A 22,453-nucleotide genomic window follows, 5' to 3' on the forward strand; every position below is an offset into this window, starting at 1 on the left:
GTTATGGGTGTACCAGGAGGAGGAGAACAGAAGGGAAAAGGATGCAGAAAGAATAATGGAGGAAATAATCAATAGAAATTTCCAAAACTCTTATGAAAAACTGTTCTGGTTTGCTAGCTGCTGGAATGGAACACACCAGAGACGGATTGGCTTTTAATAAAAGGGGATTTATTTTGTTAGTTCTTCAGAGGAAAGGCAGCTAACTTTCCACTGAGGTTCTTTCTTACATGGAAGGCACAGGATGGTCTCTGTTGGTCTTCTCTCCAGGCCCCTGGGTTCCAACAACTTTCCCTGGGGTGACTTCTTTCTGCATCTCCAAAGGCCTGGGCTGAGCTGCAAGTGCTGAGATGAGGAATGCGGAGCTGCTTAGGCTGTGCTACATTGCGTTCTCTCATTTAAGCACCAGCCAGTTAAGTCAAACGTCACTCATTGCAGCAGACACGCCTCTTAGCTGACTGCAGATGTAATTAGCAACAGATGAGGTTCACGTACAATTGGCTTATGTCTGCAGCAACAAAACTAGGTATGCTCACCTGGCCAAGTTGACAACTGAATCTAACTAACACAAAGACATAAAACTACAGGTCCAAGAAGTGCAACATTCCCCAAACACAAAAGATCCAAGTAGACTTATGCCAAGATACTTAATCAAACTGTCAAATATAAAAGACAAGGAGAATCTTGAAAGCAGTAAGAGAAAAGCAGCCCATCACATACAAGAGAAGCTTGATAAAACATTCTGTGTCTCTTCTGAGCTTTTAATTTGTTCCTTTGGGTCATATCTTCCCGTGTTTCATGTGCTTTTTTTTTTTTTTGCCAACATTTGGTAATCTGATTATTTTAATGGGTTTATTCTGAAATTTGGTTTTCTCTTTGTTGTTTATATTAATGCTTTTCTTTGTCAGTTGGATCATCAGTATTTCCCAGTCAAAACAGGGCCTTGTTCCTTTGCAGCAGGTGTATACCTGATCCAGTAGGCCCTATAGGAGAGCATCTGGAAAGACTCCAAAAAGCCCTCTTTATTCCCTGCATGTTCTGGCCTTCCCAGCAGATGGTGCTCTTTGTCTACATATTCTCCACCCTAGGATGGTAGTCTTTTATGGCATGTGCCCATTCCCACACATCATTTGTTGTGAATTGGGTTCTTTTATCAAAAATAATGCTGTGAGAAACTAAGTGGGTGAGACATTCTGTAACTTCACAGAGGGAAGTTTTGGTACAAATACTGCAGGAGAAGAAAACCCACATCTGGAGTAATATTCTACTTAGAACAAATCATTGTCACTTGCATGATGGAAGTGGTCTGATGTAATCAGTCTGCCACCAAGTAACAGGCTGATCACTTTGGAACAACTAACCAAAGACATTCAAACAAAAAGTAAATTCATTGAGATGGCTAAAGAGATAAAGGATGTTAAAAAGACACTGGGTGAGCATAAAGAATTGAAATAATACATAGAAAAATAACAGATCTTATGGAAATGAGAGAAACTAGATAAAATTAAAATGTATTAGAGATTCACAAAGGCAAATTTGAAGAGGCAGTGCCCTAAAACAAACCCAGGTCTTACATGATAGTGAAAAACAGAGCACCACTAGACTTGTTTTACCCACAACCAGAGACATTGCTGTGGTGTCCAGTGCCTAATTCCATCCCTCAGGCAGGTTGCTGTAGGTGCCTTGTTCTGGGGGTAGACTAGGGGGTAGAACAAATCTAACAACTGGCTGGAGAGATTAAAAAACAGGTAGAGAACAAATTCAACCACCTTGGGGGAATAGTGCCATATCAGGGACTGTGTTGGTTTCTGCTGCTTGCAGATTGGCTACTCAGCAGTGCCTGTAGTCAGATTGACCTTGGTGAGTGGAAGTCCATGTTGCTGAGGCCATGCAAAACCTCCATCCCTACCACCATGGCCACTTTGTTTATGAACCCATTGAGTAATCAGAGTGGCTGTGGAAAGAGGCTGACTGGTATCCACTGAATAGGTCATCTTAGCCACTTGATTATTAAAATCTTCCTCAGGTGAAGTCACTCTATGGTAAGCATTCACATGGTATGCAAATATCTTCATTTTTTTTTTTTTGCCGCTCAGGAAGATCTGTTCACGTACCTCTTCTCCAGACATCCTTGTCACCAATTTTCCAGTCATGGCCCTTCCAAGTACCTAACTGTCCAGCCAAACTATTAGCCATGCCCATGAATCAGAATACAATTATATCTCGAGCCATTTCTCCTTCTAAGCAAAATAAACAACCAGGTTTCACTCCTTGAAGTTCCATCCTCTGGGAAGGTTTCCACTCAACACTGTCCTCTGGGGATGTCCTGGGAATGGGCTTTAGTGCTGTAGCTGTCCACTTTCAGATGATATCTGCATATCACATAGAACTATTTATAAACCAGACCCAAGTCTTCTCTTAGTCTGTTGATTATAAGGAACTCCTCAAGAGGCCAAAGATGTGGCCTGGGGAAAAAATGGGTAATGTGGTAGCAGTGGGTGCCATGGCCATTTGGGCCCCTTCCTCATGGACTTACCGTGTTTTCTGGACATGCTTGACCCTTATCTCATATATACCACTTCTGTCTTATGATGGAATGCTGCTGTGCATGTCCAACTTTATGGTTTAATGGGTCAGATAAAACCCAGCTCATGATAGGCAACTCAGGTCTCATGGTAACTTGGTGGCCCATGGTTTAGAGTCTGGTCTCTGCTAAGACACCGTAGTAGGCCCAAGGCTGTTTCTCAAAAGTAGAGTAGTTATCTGTAGAGGTTAGGTTTTATTCCAAAATCCTAAGGGTCTACATTGTTTCCCTCCTTTTAACCGCAATCAGATATACAATTCAGTGCCATTGACTATACTTAATTATATGCTACCAACACTGCCATCCATTTTCAAAGATTTACCTTCAGCCAATGTAGAAAATCTGTACAAGTTAAGCACCAACTCCCCACTCCCTGACACCATTTTGTCTCCTGACATCCTATATTCTAGACTCTTAACTCCATGAGTTTGTCTACTTTAAATAATTCCTAACAGTGAGATCATATAATATTTGTCCTTTGTGGTCTGTCTTATTTCACTCAACATATGACCTCAAAGTTCATCCATGTTGTTGCATGCATCAGGACTCTATTACTTTTTACAGCTGTATAATATTTCATCATATGTATATGCCGCATTTTGGTTATCCATTCATTGTTTGATGGACACTTGAGTTTCTTCCATCTTTTGGCAATTGTGAATAATGCCACTATGAACAATAGTTTGCAGGTTTCTGTTTGTGTTCTTGCTTTCAGTTCTTTTGGGTATATACCTAGTAGTGGGATTGCTGGAGCATATGATAATTCTGTAGTTAACTTCAGAGGAACTACCAAACTGTCTTCCACAATAGTTGCACCATTTTATATTTCCACCAGCAATGAATGAGTATTCCTATTTCTCCACATCCTCTTCAATACTTGTAATGTGATTTTTTTTAAATGGTGGCCACAAAACTTTCTTAAGGTGTTAAAACCACTCTCACCCAGAACTCTGCCTCTTATATACATTTGAACAGCTGTATCCAGTGGTGATGTTTTACATATCTCTAATGCCAGCTCACACCATGGACTATCAGTGCCATCTTGGTTATGGGAAAGAGTCATTAGGGCCTTTGAATATAATCAGACTAGAGAACCAATTCCAAAACCCAGAACTAATTCAGAAATCTCATCCTTGGGTAGAATTATCATCTTAACGATATTTAATCTTCCAATCTATGACTATGGATTGTCCTCCCATTTGTTTAGATCCTCTTTGGCATCTTCAGAAAAGTTTTTTTGTTTTTCATGTATTTTTTTTTTTTTTTTTTACATCCTTGGTTAAATTTACTCCTAGAAAATTGATTCTCTTAGTTGCTATTGTAAATGAAATTTTTTCCTTGATTTACCCCTTACCTTGTTCCTTACTTACATATATAAATACTATTGATTTTTGCCTGTTGATCTTTTATCCCACAACTTTGCTGAACTCATTTATTAGCTCTAGTATCTTTGTTGTAGATTTTTTTTGGTCCTTTTATGTATAAGATCATGTCATCTGCAAGCAATGAAAGTTTTTCTTCTTGCTTTCCAATTTGGACACCTTTTATTTTTTTATTGGCTAACTAGTCTAGAACTTCCAGCACAATGTTGAATAACAGTGGTGACTGTGGGCACCTTTCCTGTTTTTCCTGATCTTAGAGGGAAAGTTGTTGGTCTTTCACTAATGAGTTTGATTTAGCTGTGGGTTTTTCATATATGCCCTTTATCATGTTGAAGAAATTTCTTTCTGTTCCTATTTTTCTATATGTTTTTATAAAGAAAGGATGCTGGATTTTGTCAGTTTTTCTGCATGAGTTGAGGTGTTCAAGTATTTTTTGCCCTTTATTTTGTTAATGTGATTAACAGATTAATAGACTTTCTTATATTGAACCATCCTTGCATGATATATAATTCTTGTATTCTAATTCTTTTAGTGTGCTGTGGGTTTTGATTTGTAAGTAGTTGAGTATTTTTGTATCTATATTCATAATAGAAATTGGTCTGTAGTTTTATTATCTGGTTGTGTCATTATCTGGTTTTGATGCAGGATTTAGTATGAGTTAGAATGAATTAGGTAGTGTTCTCTGCTTTTCAACATTTTGGAGGAGTTTGAGCAGAATTGGTATTAATTTTTCCTGGAATGACTGGCAGAATTCACCTATGAAGCCTATCTGTGAGCTTTAATTTGTTGGGAGGTTTTTGATGATGGGCTCAATCTCTAGTAATTGGTTTGTTAAAGTCTTCTGTTTCTTCTAGAATTAGTGACGGTTGTTTATATGTTTATAAAAATTTGTCCATTTCATCTAAGTTTTCTAATTTGGCATACAGTTGTTCATAATATTCTCTTATGGTCATTTTTATTTCTATGTTCTCCATAATAATGTCCTCCATCTGATTTCTGATTTTATTTACTTGCACCTGCTCTCCTTTTTTTCCTTTGTCAGTCTAGCTAAAAGTTTGTCAATTTTGTAGATCTTTAAAAAGAAGCAACTTTGGTTTTGTTAATGCTCTCTCTTTTTTTATTCACAATTTCACTTATTTCTCCTCCAATCTTTATTTTTCTTTCCTCTTGCTTGTTTTTTTATTTAAAAAGATAGTTTGCAGTTCTTTTTCTTGTTCATTCAGATGTACAGTTAAGTCTTTGATTTTAGATATTTTGTTTTTATGTGTTTAGGGCTATAAATTTGCCACTCAGGATTGCCTTTGATGAATCCCATAAGTTTCGATATGTTGCATTCTCATTTTCATTCTTGTCAAGATACTTACTATTATCCTTTGTAATTTCTTATTCTTCCTACTGATTTGAGTGTTTTTTTAAACTTCCATATATTTTTTGATTATCCAGTTCACGGGTTGTTATTGATTTCCAGCTTCATTCCATTGTGGTCAGAGAAGATGCTCTATATCACTTCAATCTTTTTTAATGTATTAAGACTTGTTTTGTGCCTAGCATATGGTTTATCCTGGAGAATGAGCCATGTGTACACTGTATTCAGGTGTAATATTCTGTATATGTCTGTTAGGTCTAGCTAATTTATCGTATTACTCAAGCTGTCTTTTTTATTATTGATATTCTGTCTAGATGTTCTGTCTTTTGATGAGAGTGGTGTACCAAAGTCTCCATTAATTAATGTAGAGGTGTCTATTTTTCCCTTTAGTTTTCCCTGTTTTTTCTTATGTATTTGGGAGCATCTGACTAGGTGAATAAATATTTGTAATTATTTCTTCATGGTAGATTGTCTCTTTTATTAATATATAGTATCTTTGTCTCTTGTAACATTGACTTAAAGTCTGTTTTCTCTGAGTATAGCTGCCTAGCTCTTTTCTGGTTACTATTTTCATGAATTATCTTTTTGCATCTTTTCACTTTTAATCTATTTGCATCTCTGTGTCCAAGGTGAGTCTCTTGTAGACAGCATATAGTTGGATCATGCTTTTTTATCCATTCTTCTCCAGTCTGTAGGGAGTTTTAGCCATTAAAATTCAGTGTTGTTATTGTAAAGGCAGTACTTCGGCTATTTTGTCCTTTGGTTTTTATATGTCATATCTTTTTTTTTTTAATCACTCCTTTCCTTTATTGAAAACTCTTTTTCTGTATAGCTGATCTTAGTATGGCTTGTAATTTTTTGCTGCTGTCTGGGTATCTGATTATTTTGATATGTTAATCCTTGAAGGTCACTTTCTCCCTCTTGTCCACGATTTTATGGTTGATTGGTTAAGGTGCTTCTTTAACATTTGGTCCACTTTATTCTGGACTTTTAGGGTAGACTATGTTTAACAGTTTATATTTTCTCAGTTCTTCTTCATCTGTTTCTTGCCCTGGATATGCAGTACAATTTTTAAGATTGCACTTTTAGTTTCACCTCCAGGAAACAAAGGAAAGCTTCTTTTCCTTTGTTCCTTCTCCTGGAATCTTGATATGGCTGTGTGTGTGTGTGTGTGTGTGTGTGTGTGTGCATGTGCACATGCGTGCATGTGCATGTGCAGATTTTTCTTCACTCAGTGGCCCCTTTTCCTTATGCTTTACAGTACTGAGACCTGTGCTTTCTTACAGAAGCCCAGTTCCACCCCCACCTTTTTTCCTATGAGGCTTTTCTTTCTCTGTTTTGTTCCCTGTTAGGGTATCTGGCATCTGGGAACCCAGATGGGATCAATCCAGAAAGGTCTCTTTGCATTTAGGTGGTCACCTGAACAGAGACTGGATTGTGTGATTTTACCTCTTGGTGACAATTCTTCCATAGTTTCTTTCTTATTCCTCCCTGGGACCATTTCCCATGTGCATTCCTCAGCAGCTTGTGTATTGCCTGGGACCTCTGAAAACTTTGGGTCCCTGTGCCTGGATATCATGACTGCTGTGGTCTGTACCCATAGCATGAGGGACCTGGACTGTGATGCCTCTGCATGATTCCCAAGTTGTGTGGGACTGAATGAGGGGGAATTGTCCTGACTGGTGTGTCCATGAGGAAAATCTATCTGATCTTGGCGATTATTCCTCTTTTTATTCCATTCAGCATTTGTGGAGTCTTTTTCCAGTTTCTTTCATCCTCCAGAATTCTAAGCAAGTAGGATATGTTTTTTAATTAGGTAATCTGAAGGAAGACTTTCTAGGGGATGTCTTACATTGCCATGTTAATAATGTCACCCCTTTGGATGGGGAGTTTTTGAAAGTGATTGTTGGAATTCTAATGGAAATTATTGGAACGATTGGTGTATTGGTTTCTTAAAGCTGCTGGAATGCAATATACCAGAAATGGAATGGCTTTTTTTTTTTTTTTTTTTTTGTTGTGTAGTATAACATATATACAAAGCAAAGAAATGGAAAAGCAATACTTTTCAAAGCACTCTTCAACAAGTGGTTACAGGACAGATCCCAGAGTTTGTCATGGGCTACCATATGATCCTCTCATAGTTTTCCTTCTAGCTGCTCCAGAATATAGGAAGCTAGAGGGCTTAAATACGTTTTTATCATCACAATTGACTTTTTTCCTTCTCTTTTTGTGAACAATAATATATATATATATATATATATATATATATATATATATAAAGTTATAAATTTCAAAGCACAGCATCACGATTGTTGTAGAACATAATTTTGACTTTGACATGGGTTATAATTTCACAATTTTGGGTTTTTACTTCTAGCTGCTCTAGAATACTGGAGACTAAAAGAGATATCAATTTAACAATTCAGCATTCATATTCATTTCTTAAGTCCTATCTTCTATGTATAATTCCACCATCACCTTTGATCTTTCCATACCTCTCTTTAGGGTTGTATGGGCTATGACAATTCTAAATTTTTGATATTGGAAGGGTCTTTCACTAATATGGGGTAGGGAGATGGAACTATCTGATGTTCTGAAGAAGCTGGGCTAGGTTTCAGGACTTCTCTAGACCAGGGGCTCATCTGGAGGTTGTAGGTTTCTGGCAAGTTCCTCTAATACCTGGAACCCTTGTGGAATCTTATAAATTGCACTATGTGTTCTTTAGAATTGGCTGGAATGGTCCTGGTTGGGGGTTGGCAGTTTATGACAGATAGCAAGGTCTACCTGAATCTTGTATAAGAGCACCCTTCAGAGTAGCCTCTAAACTCTATTTGAACTCTCTCTGCCACTGATATTTGATTAATTACACTTCTTTCCCCCCCTTTGGTCAGGATGTAATTGTTGATCCCATGGTGCCAGGTCTGGATTCATCCCTGGGCATCCTCTCCCATGTTGCCAGTGAGACTTTCACCCCTGGATGTCATGTACATATAGGACAGATTTCACTTGCAGAGTTGGGCTTAGAGAGACTGAGGCCACATCTGAGCAACAGAGGTCCTCCAGAAGTAATTCTTAGGCATGCCTATAGGTAGTCTAAACTTCTATGCTACCTACATAAGCTTCATGAGAGTAAGCCTCATGATGTAGGGCATGGCCGATTGATTTGGATGTCCCTAAAGTTTGACCAGTATCAGGGGATTCCCTCATGGTAAGGTTTAATAGTTCCATAGTCTTTCTCCCCTCCTCAGGGGACTTTGCCAATACTTTTTGATTATCTGCTTAATATACTCTAGGATGTCTCCAGGCATTACAATAATCTATACAGGATTAAAGGACCTCTTTCTCATTGTGTGCTTCCTGTGTTTCAGTTGTTCAAATGAGCCATACAGATAGGTTGAATTAGATTATGCAGTACAGAAAATTTCAGTTCCAGATCAAAGAAACCTTTCTTCCATTGATCTCTAAAATATAGACACTGTTTTCCTTACTCCTATGTTCTGAATTTCTTTAACCCCAACTTGTTTGGCTTCATTCTTATCTCTAAATATCAGGTTAAATATATAAAACAGCCTCTCAAAATCCAGAAATAATAATCACCACTCTGGACTTAATGTGTCTGCTCTGAAAGCTTACAATCTAGGCCCCTGTTTTCTTATAAGCATTTTCTGAAGGTGAACATATCATTATTGTTTTTTTGTTTCTGGCTTTTTTTCATCTCACCAAATGTCCCACATGTCCATTCACGTCATTGCATGCTTCATGACATTGTTCCTTTTTGTAGCAGCACAACACCATCATTCGCCAATCTGCTTCTGTCGGTGCATCCTTCAGCCACCTGCATTTATTGGGCATCATGTAGTAGAGGGCCCAAAGTCCACAGTACATCAACATTCTCAATTTTCAATAATTTCATTGTTCCCAAGAGACAAACAACCATTAAACATAACCTCGTCAAATAGGAAATCTAAACCTCCTCTTAACTATTGTCCCTAACCCCATTATTTACATCTGCTGTTGCTGTGGTAGTGCTGATGGTTTCCTTTTGGACATAGCTCATAGCATGCAATAGCAGTTTTCCCCCTGTACCGTGGACTTAAACATTCTTTACACAAGAATCATATCTTTCAAGAAATTCTTACAAAAACACTTTCATATTTCTATTGTGAGTCAGTGGGACATGTAGGTCTATATAACCCCCTTTCAATCTTGTTCATCTTCAATATGGTAATATTACTTCTAGATCCACTAGAGAATCACCTTCACTCCTATCCACTCCCTTACATTGGAGTTCAACCTCATTAGCTAACAATTCACCCACCTCTAGCTTCTAGGTATCTCTAAGTCCCCTATCTTTTCTATTATAAGCCTTTGATTATACGTTTATGCTGGTCATCAAAGTGGAATCATACGGTATCTATCCTTTTGTTTCTGGCCAATTTCACTCAGCATTATGTCCTCAAGGCTCATCCATCTTGTCATGTGCTTCAGGATGTCATTTTGTCTTACTGCTGCAGAATATTCCATCATATTTTGTTGATCCATGCATCTGTTGAAGGGTATTTGGTTTGTTTCCATCCTTTGGCAATTGTGAATAATGCTGCTATGAACATCGGTGTGCAAATATCTGTCATTGCTTTCAGCTCTTCTGGGTTTATGCCAAGTAGTGCTATTGCTGGGTCATAGGGCAGCTCGATATTTAGTTTCCTAAGGAACTGCCAAACAGTCTTCCATAGTGGCTGTATCATTGTATGTTCCCACCAGCAGTGCATAATTGTCCCAGTTTCTTCACATTCTCCCCAACATTTATAGCTTCCTGTTTGTTTAGTAGCAGCCATTCTTATAGATGTGAGGTGGTATCTCATTGTAGTCTTGATCTGCATTTCCCTTATAGCCAGTGAAAATGAGCATCTCTTCATGTGCTTTTGAGCCATCTGTATTTACTCTTTAGAAAAATGCCTATTCATATCTTCAGCCCATTTCATAACTGGGTTGTTTGTTCTTTTGTTGTTGAGTTGTATGATTTCTTTGTACATACAGGAAATCAAACCCTTGTCTGATAAGAAATCAAATATTTTCTCCCATTGAGTTGGCTGCCTCTACACTATTTTGACAAAGTCTTTTGAGATGCAAAAGGATTTGATTTTGAGGAGTTCCCGTTTATCTATTTTTTCTTTTGTTGCTTGTGTTTTGCATGTAAAGTTTAGGAAGCTACCTCCTATTACTAGGTCTTGAAGATGTTTCCCTACATTTTCTTCTAGAAGCTTTATGATGCTATTCTCATATTTAGGTGTTTGATCCACTTTGAGTTAATTTTTGTATAGGGTGTAGGACAGGGGTCTGCTTTCATTCTCTTGGCTATTGATATCCAGTTCTTCCACGAAAGTAGTTATTGAAAAGACTATTTTGTCTCAGTTCAGAGCTTTTGGAGGCCTTGTCAAAAATTAGTTGAACATAGATTTGGTGGTCTATTTCTGCACTCTCGATTCAGTTCCATTGGTTAGTGCTTCTTTGTGCCAGCACCATGCTGTTTTCACCATTTTGGCTTTATAATCGGTTTTAAAGTCAGAGAGTTTTAGTCCTCTCACTTTGTTCTTCTGTTTTAGGATGCTTTTAGCTATTTGGGGTCTCTTCCCCTCCATATAAATTTGGTAGTTAGCTTTTCCAAATCTTCAAAGTAGTTTGCTGGAATTTTGGTTGGTACCATGTTGAACCTGTAGATCAACTTGGGGAGAATTGACATCTTAACTATATTGAGTCTTCCTATCCATGAGCAGGAAGTCTTTCCACATATTTAGAGCTCCTTTGATTTATTTTGGCAATGTTATGTAGTTTTCTGTGTACAAGTCCTTTATGTCCCTAGTTAAGTTCATTCCTAAGTATATGATTCTTTTAGTTGCTAATTTGAATGGAATTTTTTCCTTAACTGACTCCTCAGTAGCTCATTGTTTGTGTATACAAATGCTACTGATTTTTGTACCTTAATTTTACATCTTGTCACTTTACTGAATTTCTTTATTAGCTCAAGTAACTTTGTTGTAGATTTCTCAGGATCTTCCAAGTATAGTATCATATCATCTGCAAATAATGAGAATTTTACTTCTTCCTTTCCAATTTGGATGCCTTTTATTTGACCTCCCTGATTGCTCTAGTTAGAACTTTTAGCACAATGTTAAATAATAGTGGTAACAGTGGACATCCTTGTCTTGTACCTGACTTTAGGGGGAAGGTTTTTAGTCTCTCTCCATTGAGTATGATGCTGGCTATTGTTTTTTTTCATATATTCCCTTGAGCATATTGAGGTGGTTACCTTTGAGTCCTATCTTTTGGAGTGTTTTTATCAGAAAAGAATGCTGAATTTTATCAAATGGTTTTTCAGCATCAATCAAGATGATCATGTGATTTTTCCCTTTTGATTTGTTAATATGCTATGTTACATTAATTGATTTTCTTGCATTGAACCAACCTTGCATTCCTGGTATAAACCCCACTTGGTCATGGTGTCTAATTCTTTTAATGTCCTGTTGGATTCAATTTGCTAACATTTTATTGCAATTTTTTGCATCTATGTTCATTAAGAAGAATGGTCTGTAGTTTTCCTTTCTTATAGCATCTTTACCTGGTTTTAGTATTAAAATGATATTAGCTTCATAAAATGAGTTAGGTAGAGTTCCTTTTTCCTCATTTTTTTTTGGGAAACATTAGAGCAGGATTGGTGTTAGTTCTTTCTGGAATATTTGATAAAATTCCCCTGTGAAGTCATCTGGCCCCTTAGCTTTTCTTTATAGGAAGATTTTTGATGACTGATTGAATCTTGTTATTTGTGATTGGTTTGTTGAGATCTTCTATTACTTCTTGTGTCAGTATAGCTTATTTATTTGTAGTATCCTCTTATGATTTCTTTTATTTCTTCAGGGTCTGTGGTAACACATCCTTTCTCTTTTCTGATTTTGTTTATTTGCATCCTCTCTCTTTTTTTCTTTCTCAGTCTTGCTAGTGGCCCATCAATTTTATTGATTTTCTCAAAGAACCAACTTTAGGTTTTATTGATTCTTTCTATTGTTCTTTTGTTCTCCCATTCATTTGTCTCTGCTTTAATCTTTGTTATTTCTCTTCTCCTATTTGCTTTGGGGCTAGTTTGCTGTTCTTTCTGAATTTCCTCCAGGTTTGCTGTTAAGACCTTGATTTTTGTTCTTTCTTCTTTTTTAATGTAGGCATTTAGGGCAATAAATTTCTCTCTCAGCACAGCCTTTGCCACATCCCATAAGTTCTGATAAGTTGTATTCTCATTTTCATTCATCTACAGTTAGCTATTGATTTCTCTAGCAAGTTCTTCTTTGACCCACTGGTTATTTAAGAGTGCGTTACTTAATCTCAATATATTTGTAAATGTTCTCATTCATTCTTTGGTGGTTATTGATATCCAGCTTCATCCTACTGTGATTAGAGAAAGTGCTGCGCATAATTTCAGTATATTTAAATTTATGAAGATGTGTTTTGTGCCCTAGCATAGATTCTCAGTATATTCTCCTGGAGAATATTCTGTGAGCACTAGAGAAAATGTGTAACCTTGTGCTTTGGGGTGCAATGACCTATATTTATCTGTTAGATCTAATTCATTATCAAGTTATTTAATTTCTCTGTTTCCTTGTTGATCTTCTGTCTGGTTGTTCTATCAATAGATGAGAGTGGTGTATTGAAGCCCCCTACTATTATTGTTGAAACTTCTATCACTCCCTTCAGTTTTGCCAAGGTCTGTCTCATGTAGGTTGGAGCTCTTTGATTGGGAGCATAAAAATTTATGACTATGTCTTCTTGATGAATTGACCCTTTAATTAGTATATAATGTCCTTCTTTGTCTTTTATGATGTCTTTACCATTTAAAGTCTATTTTGTCTGATAGTAGTATAGGTACTCCTGCTTTCTTTTGGTTAAAACTTGTTTGGAAGATCTTTTTCCATCCTTTCACTTTCAGTCTATTTGTATCCTTGTGTCTAAGGTGAGTTCTTGTAAGCAGCACATAGCTGGATTATGTTTCTTAATCCATTCTGCCAATCCATATCTTTTAATTGGTAAGTTTAGTCCTTAACATTCAAAGTTATTACTGAAAAGGCATTTCTTGCTTCCATCATCTTGCCTTTTTAATTTTATATATCAAATATATATATTCTTTTCTCTGTTTCTTTTTGTGTTCTTTAAATTCCCCTTAGTGGTCCTCTTCAATTCTGTGTCCTCCTCCAGACTCCCTGTCCTGTCTTTTTTTGTTCAATCAGCAGAGCTCCTTTTAGTATTTCTTATAGGGTCTGTCTCTTGTTGATGAATTGTTTCAGAACTTCTTTGTCTGTGAAAACTTTAATCTCCCTCATTTTGAAGGACAATTTGGCTGGGTACAGAATTCTTGGCTGGAATTCTTTCTCTTTCAGGATCTTGAATATATCATACCACTGCCTTCTCACCTCTAGGGTGCTAGTTGAGTAGTCTGAATTCAGTCTTATTTGATTTCCCTTGTATGTGGTAGATTGTTTTTTTCTTGTCACTTCAGGATTTTCTGCTTCTCTTCAACATTTGAAAGACTGATAAGTATGTGCCTTGGGGAAGGCGTATTTGGATTTATTCTGTTTGGAATTCTTTGGACTTCTTTGACTTGTATATTTATGTCCTTTATAAGGGTTGGGAAGTTTTCCCCTGTTATATCCTCAACTACTCCTAGCCCTTTACTTCTCTCTTCTCCTTCTGGGACACCAATGATTCTTATATTTGTATGCTTTGTTTTGCTATCACTTCCCTGAGTTCTCATTCAATTTTTTCCATCTTTTTTTGCCATTTGCTGTTTTGAGTCTTCTAAGTCAATTATCCTGTCCTCCATATCATTTATTCTTTCTTCTATCTCTTCAAATCTGGTGTTGTGTGCTTCCAGTATGCTTTTTATTTACTCAACAGAGTCTTTAATCTCTGTGATATCCACTCTTTTTCTATATTCTTTTAAATTCCTCTTCGTTATGCTCTTCTACTGTCTTCTTGATCGCCTTTATGTCATTTGCCCCCCCCCCACTTATTTTATTAAATAGAGTTGTATGAACATCTTTATTAGTTGTTCCTATGTCTGTGTCTCCTCTGGTGTTTTAGTTTGGTCATTAGGCAGGGCTATATCTGTTTGCATTATGATATGCTTAGTGATCTTCTGCTGTTTTCATGGCATATAAATATCATGATTGATTTGCTTTGGGAGTTTATTTCTTTCAGTAGTCTAAGGCCTTGTGTTTGTGGGATGTTTGTGCAGCAGGGCATGGAGTAGAGCACTCAGTACAGTGATTTGTTTCAGGGCAGGTATAGGCCCAGTTTGGGGATATTATGCTGATGCTTGTGAATGTGGGCACCCAGCAGCCAGGGAGGTTGTAGCTGTGTAGGTGCACCTGGTCTGGGGGGGTGTAACCCTGGTGTGCACTGATCTAAGGCATGGGGCCCTTTGTGCACTACCTCTTGTGTAGAGCTATGACAGCAGTTTAGCGTTATACCTTCATGGATTGGGGGCATATGTGACCAGGTTGCGCAGGTCGGCACTTTCTTAGATCTGGAAAGTGAGGCTGAGGGCTGTGTGCATGCATGGTTCTAGGAATGCTATAAAGTGCAGTGCCTAGAGCTGAATGACATTATTGGGGCCCCTGTGCATGTGTGGGTCTTGGAGTGCCATAAAGGGATGAGCTAAACTCAGGGAGTGTGAGGTAAGGCTGTGTGACACTATGGGCAGGGGGCGGGGGTAGCCTAGGTATTGAGGTTAGTGCCTGCAACTTCTATGTGCTGGCAGCAGCCTGCTGGGAACAGAGAGGGGGATGTAGTGCTCAGGAGGGGTGCAGGAGAAGTGGGTTGGGCGGCACTTGGGGTGGGTGTGTGGGGCAGGTATGTGCACTGGGGGCTGGTGGGGTGGGGGCACCTGGAGAATGGGGAATGGGAGAGGGTGATGGGGCTCATGTGCCTGGGGTGCAGGGTGACTCAGTGGTCATGGAGCTGTGCTGGTGAGGGCAGAGTGCCCAAGGAACATGGCCTGGCTTACTGACAAGTCCTGGACTCTAGTCCCGGTGCTCCCGCAGGCTCCATGGGTCTGTGCCTCTGTGCCAGGCTCCAGCCTTCTGCCTCTCAGTTCCTTGGCCTCTTCAACCAGGGGAGGTGCAGAAGGCTCTACCAGGTCAGCTGTACTCCTGAATTGCCCTGGAATGGATTTTTAAAAAGCAGTTTATTAAGTTACAAGTTTACAGTTCTAAGGCCATAAAACTGTCCAAACTAGGGCATCCAGAGAAAGATATCTTGACTCAGGAAAGGTGATATCTGTCACATGGAAAGTCAAATGGCTGGTGTATGCTGGTCCTCATTCCCATTTCTGTTGCTTCCAGCTTCTGATGCCAGTAGTTTCCTCTCTGTGGGCATTCACTTAACTCCTCTGGGACACAACTCTGGATTCTGGCTTGCTTAGGATCTCATGGCAAGGTACATGGCAATGTCTGCTGGGCTTTACATCTCTAACCATCTGTGTCTTGCATTTGCTCTCTGTTAGCACTCTAAGCATTGCCAAATATCTGCATCTCTGTCAGTTCTGAAGCAGCTATGTTTTTCCAAAATATCCCCTTTTTAAAGGATTCCAGTAAATTAATCAAGATCCACCTTGAATGGGTGGAAGTACATCTCCATCTAATCAAAAGGCCACATTCACAATGGAGTGAGTCAATTTCTGTGGAAACAATCTAATCATAGGATTCCACTCTAAACAATAGGTCTGTCCCCACAAGGTTGGATTAGGAAAAAAACATGGCTTTTCTGGGCACATATCAGTTTCAGACTAACACATAATCAGTGAAAGTTTTCTGTAGCACCATTGTGAACTCATGATTTTATTATATACTTAATGTTTTCAACTGTCTTTTAGTCATTATTTTCTATAAAGTTATTCCATCTTAAGCCAGTAGAAGCTCTTTAAAATTTTATTTTGTGTCCTTGTTTCACTGCCCCAATAGCCATTGATCAGTTCCTTGATTTTTTTTTTAAGTTTCTTGATTTTGGGTTTAAGATGTTCCAAGCTCATCTTGAACATATATTTTTCTATAACGAACTCAGCTACTTCCCCCAGGCATCTCCTAGGTGTCCTAATTTCTTTCATGGAGAAATGACATTTAGAGAAAATTTGACAACTAGAGGGGCTCATTGGTCCTGAGTTATCATTGGTTCTAGGTCTTTCAGTGGCTCAGGCTAGGAGAAGGTTTGGAAACAAAAACTTACAATCTTAACAGTGAACTCATGTGTGTGGTATTATGATTGTTACCCTTAAGCTAGTAAGAGGAAGCCTCAAGGACTATGAGTGTGGAATGTCTGATAGGTCTAGACTCTCATGGCTCTTTCCTTCTCTTCTAGCTCTGCCTTCTGAGGACCCTGCCTGGCCACAAGGTTAAAACACAGGAGGAATGGCTGCAGGTTTGCTGGCAACCTGTTCACAGGTATTCCAGAAGTTATTGTTTCTCCAAAAGAACATTGTTCTTCTCAAAGTATATATTTCTTGCATATGACCTATAGCTTCATAGCCTGACCAGGTCTGGTCTCAGGTTTCCCCAGTTCTCTGAGCTTCTTAGGATGGGAGAGGGATGCCTAGGAAAGGCTTCTATTTGAACATTTGTCAATTTTGTGTAGCTATTCCTCCAGGTTGATGAACTCCGTATTCTGCTGGATAGTATTACATATGGGAAGAAAATTGCTCATTTGCTTCTCAAGTATTTCTCTCATTCCTGTAGGATACTCTGTCTGAATTAAATCTTGAATAAGACTGGAAGAGTGTTCACAACCTAGTTATGGAAAGTTCAGTTCAACCATGTGTTAGTAAAACTGTGAAAGCTGTAAGCCTACATGAGATGGCTGAGGGAGTGGGAGTCAAAGTGGGGAGTTCCAAGGACTGAGCCTGGGACAAATAATGAGAGGCCTCATGAACATTGCTGAACCTCCTATGCCTTGGGTTTCATTCCCAAGTCCTATCCTCCTGGTACACTGATAGAAATGGTCATTAGTTGATCCAGAATGCACATGCTGTTTCAGGATTCAGTGACTTTTGAGGAAGTGTCAGTGGACTTCTCCCAGGAAGAGTGGGCATTGCTGGACCCTGCTCAGAAAAATCTGTACAGAGATGTGATGTTGGAGACTTTTAGGAACCTGGTCTCAGTGGGTAATGCAGACCTCATTTCTTCATTTATTGTTCATGCAGCAAATGTACAATGGTAAACACAAAATTGTTGTGGGTCCCTAGCTTTGTGGGGAAATCATGTTACTTTCCATGAAAATAAAAATCTGTTCATTGTATTGGTTTTATTTTCTCTGTTGTTAAAGTTTTAGGCATGTTTCAGCATGTATTTGATTTTTAGACTAGATTTCAAGGGTCAGTTCTATATGGGGTATGGAGTTTGTGGGTGTTTGCTTTTGGGTTCTTTCTGGATCCTTTGCTCTGATTGTTTTGCTGCTTCTATAGTTGCACTTACCTATCTTCAGAATCATTTCAGACCAAAGAGTTGTCATCAGTTTGTTGGAAAATTTTCTTGTCTCCTACACTGCCATCCCACAGTATTTCTCTTTCCCCATGAGCAGGCTATCTCTCCAAACACAGCCTGATCAAAAGGATGGAGCAGAAAGAGCTGAGCACAGAGGAGAGAATTCTCCGAGGCACCTGTGCAGGTGAGTCCCAGATCTAAAGGAGTCATTGAGTGCAACAGCTCTGGCTGATGAGGGGAACATTAGGGATAAATCAATTAGTACAGGAAAAGAAGGCTACAGCCATTTTTTGAACTTTTCATCATTCTCTTTCACCATCTAGCCATTCATTCATACTTTCCTTTGGCCTCAGAGAAAGAACTCTTTTAATTCCTCTTTAAATTTAACATTTCTGTGAATACTCTTTGTTCAGTTTTCCTTTGTTTTTCAGACAGTACCTTCTCTTATAATCTCAAATCTTCACAATAATTACTAAGTAAAATACCTCTCATTCCACTTCTTTGTAATTGGTCACCTCTTCTCTTTCACATTTTCTTCCTATATGTAATATTGATATTTGAAAACAAATGTGTCTGCTTCCTTTGCTCTTTCATCCCTATTTTTTCTTCCAATAATAAAAAACACCTTCCCTATTTAATTTCAGACTTGGAAACTGAATTTATGTCAAAAGATGTAATTCAAATGCAGAATTTTTCTGGGGGAAAAACTTCCAATGGCATAAAAATGGTAAGAGTCACTGTTTAGTTTTCTAATACTGCTGGAATGCAATATTCCAGAAATTAACTGACTTTTATAAGGGGGATTTATTTAGTTATGAATGCAATATTCCAGAAATTGATTGATTTTTATAAAGGGGATTTATTTAGTTACAAATTTAAAGAGGAAAGGCAACTTGCTTTCTTATGGGTTTCTCTATCACACGGGAAGGCACATGAGGATGTCAGCTGGCCCTCTGTCCCAGCCTCTGAGTTCAAATGGTTTTCCCTAGGGTGTGTCCTTTCTGTATCTCCAAATGTCTGGGTGAGAGCTGCTGAGGTTTCTTCTTCTGATATCCCCTTTTTAAGCCTCTAGCTAATTATATTAAATGTCTCTCACTGTGGAAGGCACTCCCCTTATCCAACTGCAGATGTAACCAGCCATAGATGAAGTTCACATTCTGATAATTTAAGTTCACAGCAACAGAATAACTGTGCACCATTATTTGGCCAAGTTGACACCTGAAGCTAATTACTACATTCACTATCAATGATTAAAGGTACTGTATAGTAGGAAAAATCTGGGAATTACTTGAGTTATTAAAACAGCAGCACATGAACCAGGAGAGACTAGGCAAGTGGCTGTACCAGAAGTAGTGTTTTAGGAGAGAGTTTATAAATCTCAGAAAATTGGAGAAATCTCTAAACCTTGCTTAATACTTCCTTCCTCAGAAAGAATGCCCACAAGTAATCATTTACTTGAATGAGCTTCAAATATGAAGTTATAATACATGCTTAACTGATTGTTCTATCAAGAAAACTTTTTTTAAGATGGCCTTTTGATGGGAATGATTTTGATGGAGGTGTCAGAACATTATCTTATCCAGTGTGAGAGTCTGAGTAAGGTGAAAACCACATATGTGTATCATGTAATGATGGTAAAGATGTCAGACATAACTGTTTCTTATACATGGTAGAATTCCAGGAAGAGAATTCCTATGACTATAATGAAAGTGAGAAAGCTTTTAGTCATTTCCTATTCTTCATTCAACAGGCACCAACTCAATCTGGCCAAAAAACCTTGGACTGTAATCATGAAAAATTCTTCAGAAAAGACTGTCATCTTACTTGTAAAAGATATTGCAAAAGAGAGAAATGCTATAAATACAAAGAATATGAGAAAGTTTTCAACCATCCCTCCACTCTTAGGAATCACATGGGTTATCACACTGGAGAAAAAACTCTTGAGTTTAATGATTTTGGAAAAGCCATCAATCAAGAGTCATTCCTTCAAAAAAACTTAACTCTCATAGGAGAGAAATCTTATGAATGTAAGCAATGTGGTACCTCCTTCAGCCTACACCCTTCCTTTGTGTTACATGAGCAAATACCTCCAGGAGAGAAACTCTGTGAATGTGGTGACTACAGAAAAACCTTCAGCCCAGGGTCTTCCCATAATATCCATAAAGATGTACCTACTACAGAAGAAAGCTTGGAATATGAGCATGGGGAAACTTTGACTGGTCCCTTGTTCCTTCAGAAATTTGTGAGAACTCACACTGGAGAGAAACCTCATGAATGCAGTAACTGTGGTAAAACATTTATTTTTCAGTCTTCCCTTCAGAAACACATGAGGTCTCACACTGGAGAGAAGCCTTATGAGTGTAATCATTGTGGAAAGTCCTTCAGCCAGAGCTCTCATCTTAATGTGCACAAAAGAACTCACACTGGAGAGAAACCCTATGACTGTAAGGAATGTGGGAAAGCTTTCACTGTTCCTTCATCCCTTCAGAAACATGTGAGAACCCACACTGGAGAGAAACCTTATGAATGCAGTGACTGTGGGAAAGCTTTCATTGATCAGTCTTCCCTTAAGAAACATACACGATCTCACACAGGAGAGAAGCCTTATAAGTGTAATCAGTGTGGAAAATCCTTCAGCACAGGCTCTTATCTTATTGTGCACAAGAGAACTCACACTGGAGAGAAAACCTATGAGTGTAAAGAATGTGCGAAGGCCTTTAGGAATTCCTCTTGCCTAAGGGTCCATGTGAGAATTCATACTGGAGAGAAGCCCTATCAATGTGTTCATTGTGGAAAAGCCTTCAGCACAAGCACTAATCTTATAATGCACAAACGAATACACACCAGGAAGAAACTCTGAATTAAATGACCATGGGAAAGCCTTAGGTGATCTTTTACACCTTATTCTTCACTTTAGAACTCACACTGGAAAGATACTATTATAAGCAGTGTGGGAAAGCCTTCAGGCACAACTATTCATTTTTCTTCTACGGGGACAAACTTTATAAATTTTATGGTTCTGTGATTGTCTTTGTACCTTTCTTTATTAGTGAAGTTTTTATCCTTATAGTGCCCCAGCTCTTTAATTTATAAGTATGAAAGTCATAATTCATGCTAAACTCATAACAAAAATTTTGGTATGTAGTATTTTCATTATAACTTAATTCTAAATATTGTCTGATTCTCATTGACTTCATAGGCTATTTATAACTATGTTTTAAAATATGCAGATCTGACATATTTTAGTTATCTTTTAGTTCAGATTTCTACTTGAGTTACATTGTGGGCAGATTTCATGATGAAGATTCTACATTATACAGAGTCAAACAGAAAATTGTTTGAGACTTGCCATGTGGCCTAGCATGCTGCATATAACTAGTTGCTATCTGAGTATACATTCCTCACTTCCTTAAACTAATAAAACCACAGTTTTGTTCAAGTTGGCAGTATGGACAGTTTTTGAAAGTCATCTCCAAGCTTTCCTTCCAGGATGAGTGTTCATGTGACCACAGTACTGGCCAATGAAAAGTGAGTGGAGATCACTGTGTGAGGTTTCTAAAGAAGCTAGTGGAAATAGAAACATCTCACCTTGCATCTTTCTTTCACCATTTGCCCTCCATCTTATACCTTCTTTTTTCCTAGACTAAGAAGATTGCAGTCAAAGGCTAATGTTGATAAAATAGGGACACTCAGGTATTATCTGGCTGCATTAGCCCGGGTCTCCTTATTTCATGTTACATGAGGAAATTATACTGCTAACTGGTTTGAACCATTCTTGTGGGGAATTTCTGTTATTGATTCCAAGCTGAACCAGTGCATCTCATATGTGATCAGTTGTATGAATCCTTCAAATGTGGTTGAAAACAATGTGTATTCTCTAATTACTGTCTATAATAGGGTCCTCAGTGTATTTGTTGAATAAATCTTACTTATTGTGTTCCAGTTTTCTAAGGCTGCTGGAATGTGACATACAGGAAATGGGTTGGCTTTTATAATGGAGACTTACTAACTTACAAATTACAATTCTTAGGCCATGAAAATGTCACACTCAAGGCATCAACAGCACAATACCTGGACTAAAGACAGGCTGCTGGTATCTGGGACACACCTCTGTCACATAGGAAGGCACATGGCCCACAACTGGTGGTCCTTTGCTCCTGGGTTTCATTGCTTTTAGCTTCTGGTTCCAGTGGCTTCCTTTCTGAGCTTCTGTGAGTCCTCTCTTAGTTTCTCCATGGCTTTTCTGAGCACTCTGGACTTTTAATGGGTGTCCCCAAGAAGGGGATTAAGACCCACCCAAAATGAGGCATGTTTCATCTCAATTGAAATAGCCTGATAAAAAGGTCCCACCCACAATAGGTCTACATCTACAGGAATCTACATCTACTATGGACTTAGTTCTGAGTACATAACAGCTTCAAACCACATTGTTTTTGAAAATAATTTAAACTTTTATTTCCTGCTGTGTCATACATTGAGAGAGATATGTTAAAATGCTCTACTGGCTCTGGGTTGCCAATTCTTTAAAAATATTCTGTCTCTTTTATTTTAACTTGGAGGCAACATAATTGGGTATATACAAATTTATATATTTTATATGTTGCTGGTA

General features: G+C 38.2%; 1 protein-coding gene across 1 annotated transcript in view; it reads left to right on the plus strand.

Annotated features, from left to right (window-relative positions):
* Positions 1-22,109, plus strand: part of LOC143649239 (uncharacterized) — a 91,938-nt gene extending 69,829 nt beyond the window's left edge. The window contains exons 8-12 of the mRNA XM_077119407.1: positions 16,772-16,809; positions 17,399-17,525; positions 17,942-18,028; positions 18,489-18,571; positions 19,595-22,109. Coding sequence (XP_076975522.1) covers positions 16,772-16,809; positions 17,399-17,525; positions 17,942-18,028; positions 18,489-18,571; positions 19,595-20,704 — 1,445 coding nt within the window. The 3' untranslated portion in view covers positions 20,705-22,109. The remainder of the gene's footprint in view (positions 1-16,771; positions 16,810-17,398; positions 17,526-17,941; positions 18,029-18,488; positions 18,572-19,594) is intronic.
* Positions 22,110-22,453: the final 344 nt, after the last annotated feature.

Source organism: Tamandua tetradactyla, chromosome 11 (assembly GCF_023851605.1).
Source record: "Tamandua tetradactyla isolate mTamTet1 chromosome 11, mTamTet1.pri, whole genome shotgun sequence".
NCBI lineage: Eukaryota > Metazoa > Chordata > Mammalia > Pilosa > Myrmecophagidae > Tamandua > Tamandua tetradactyla.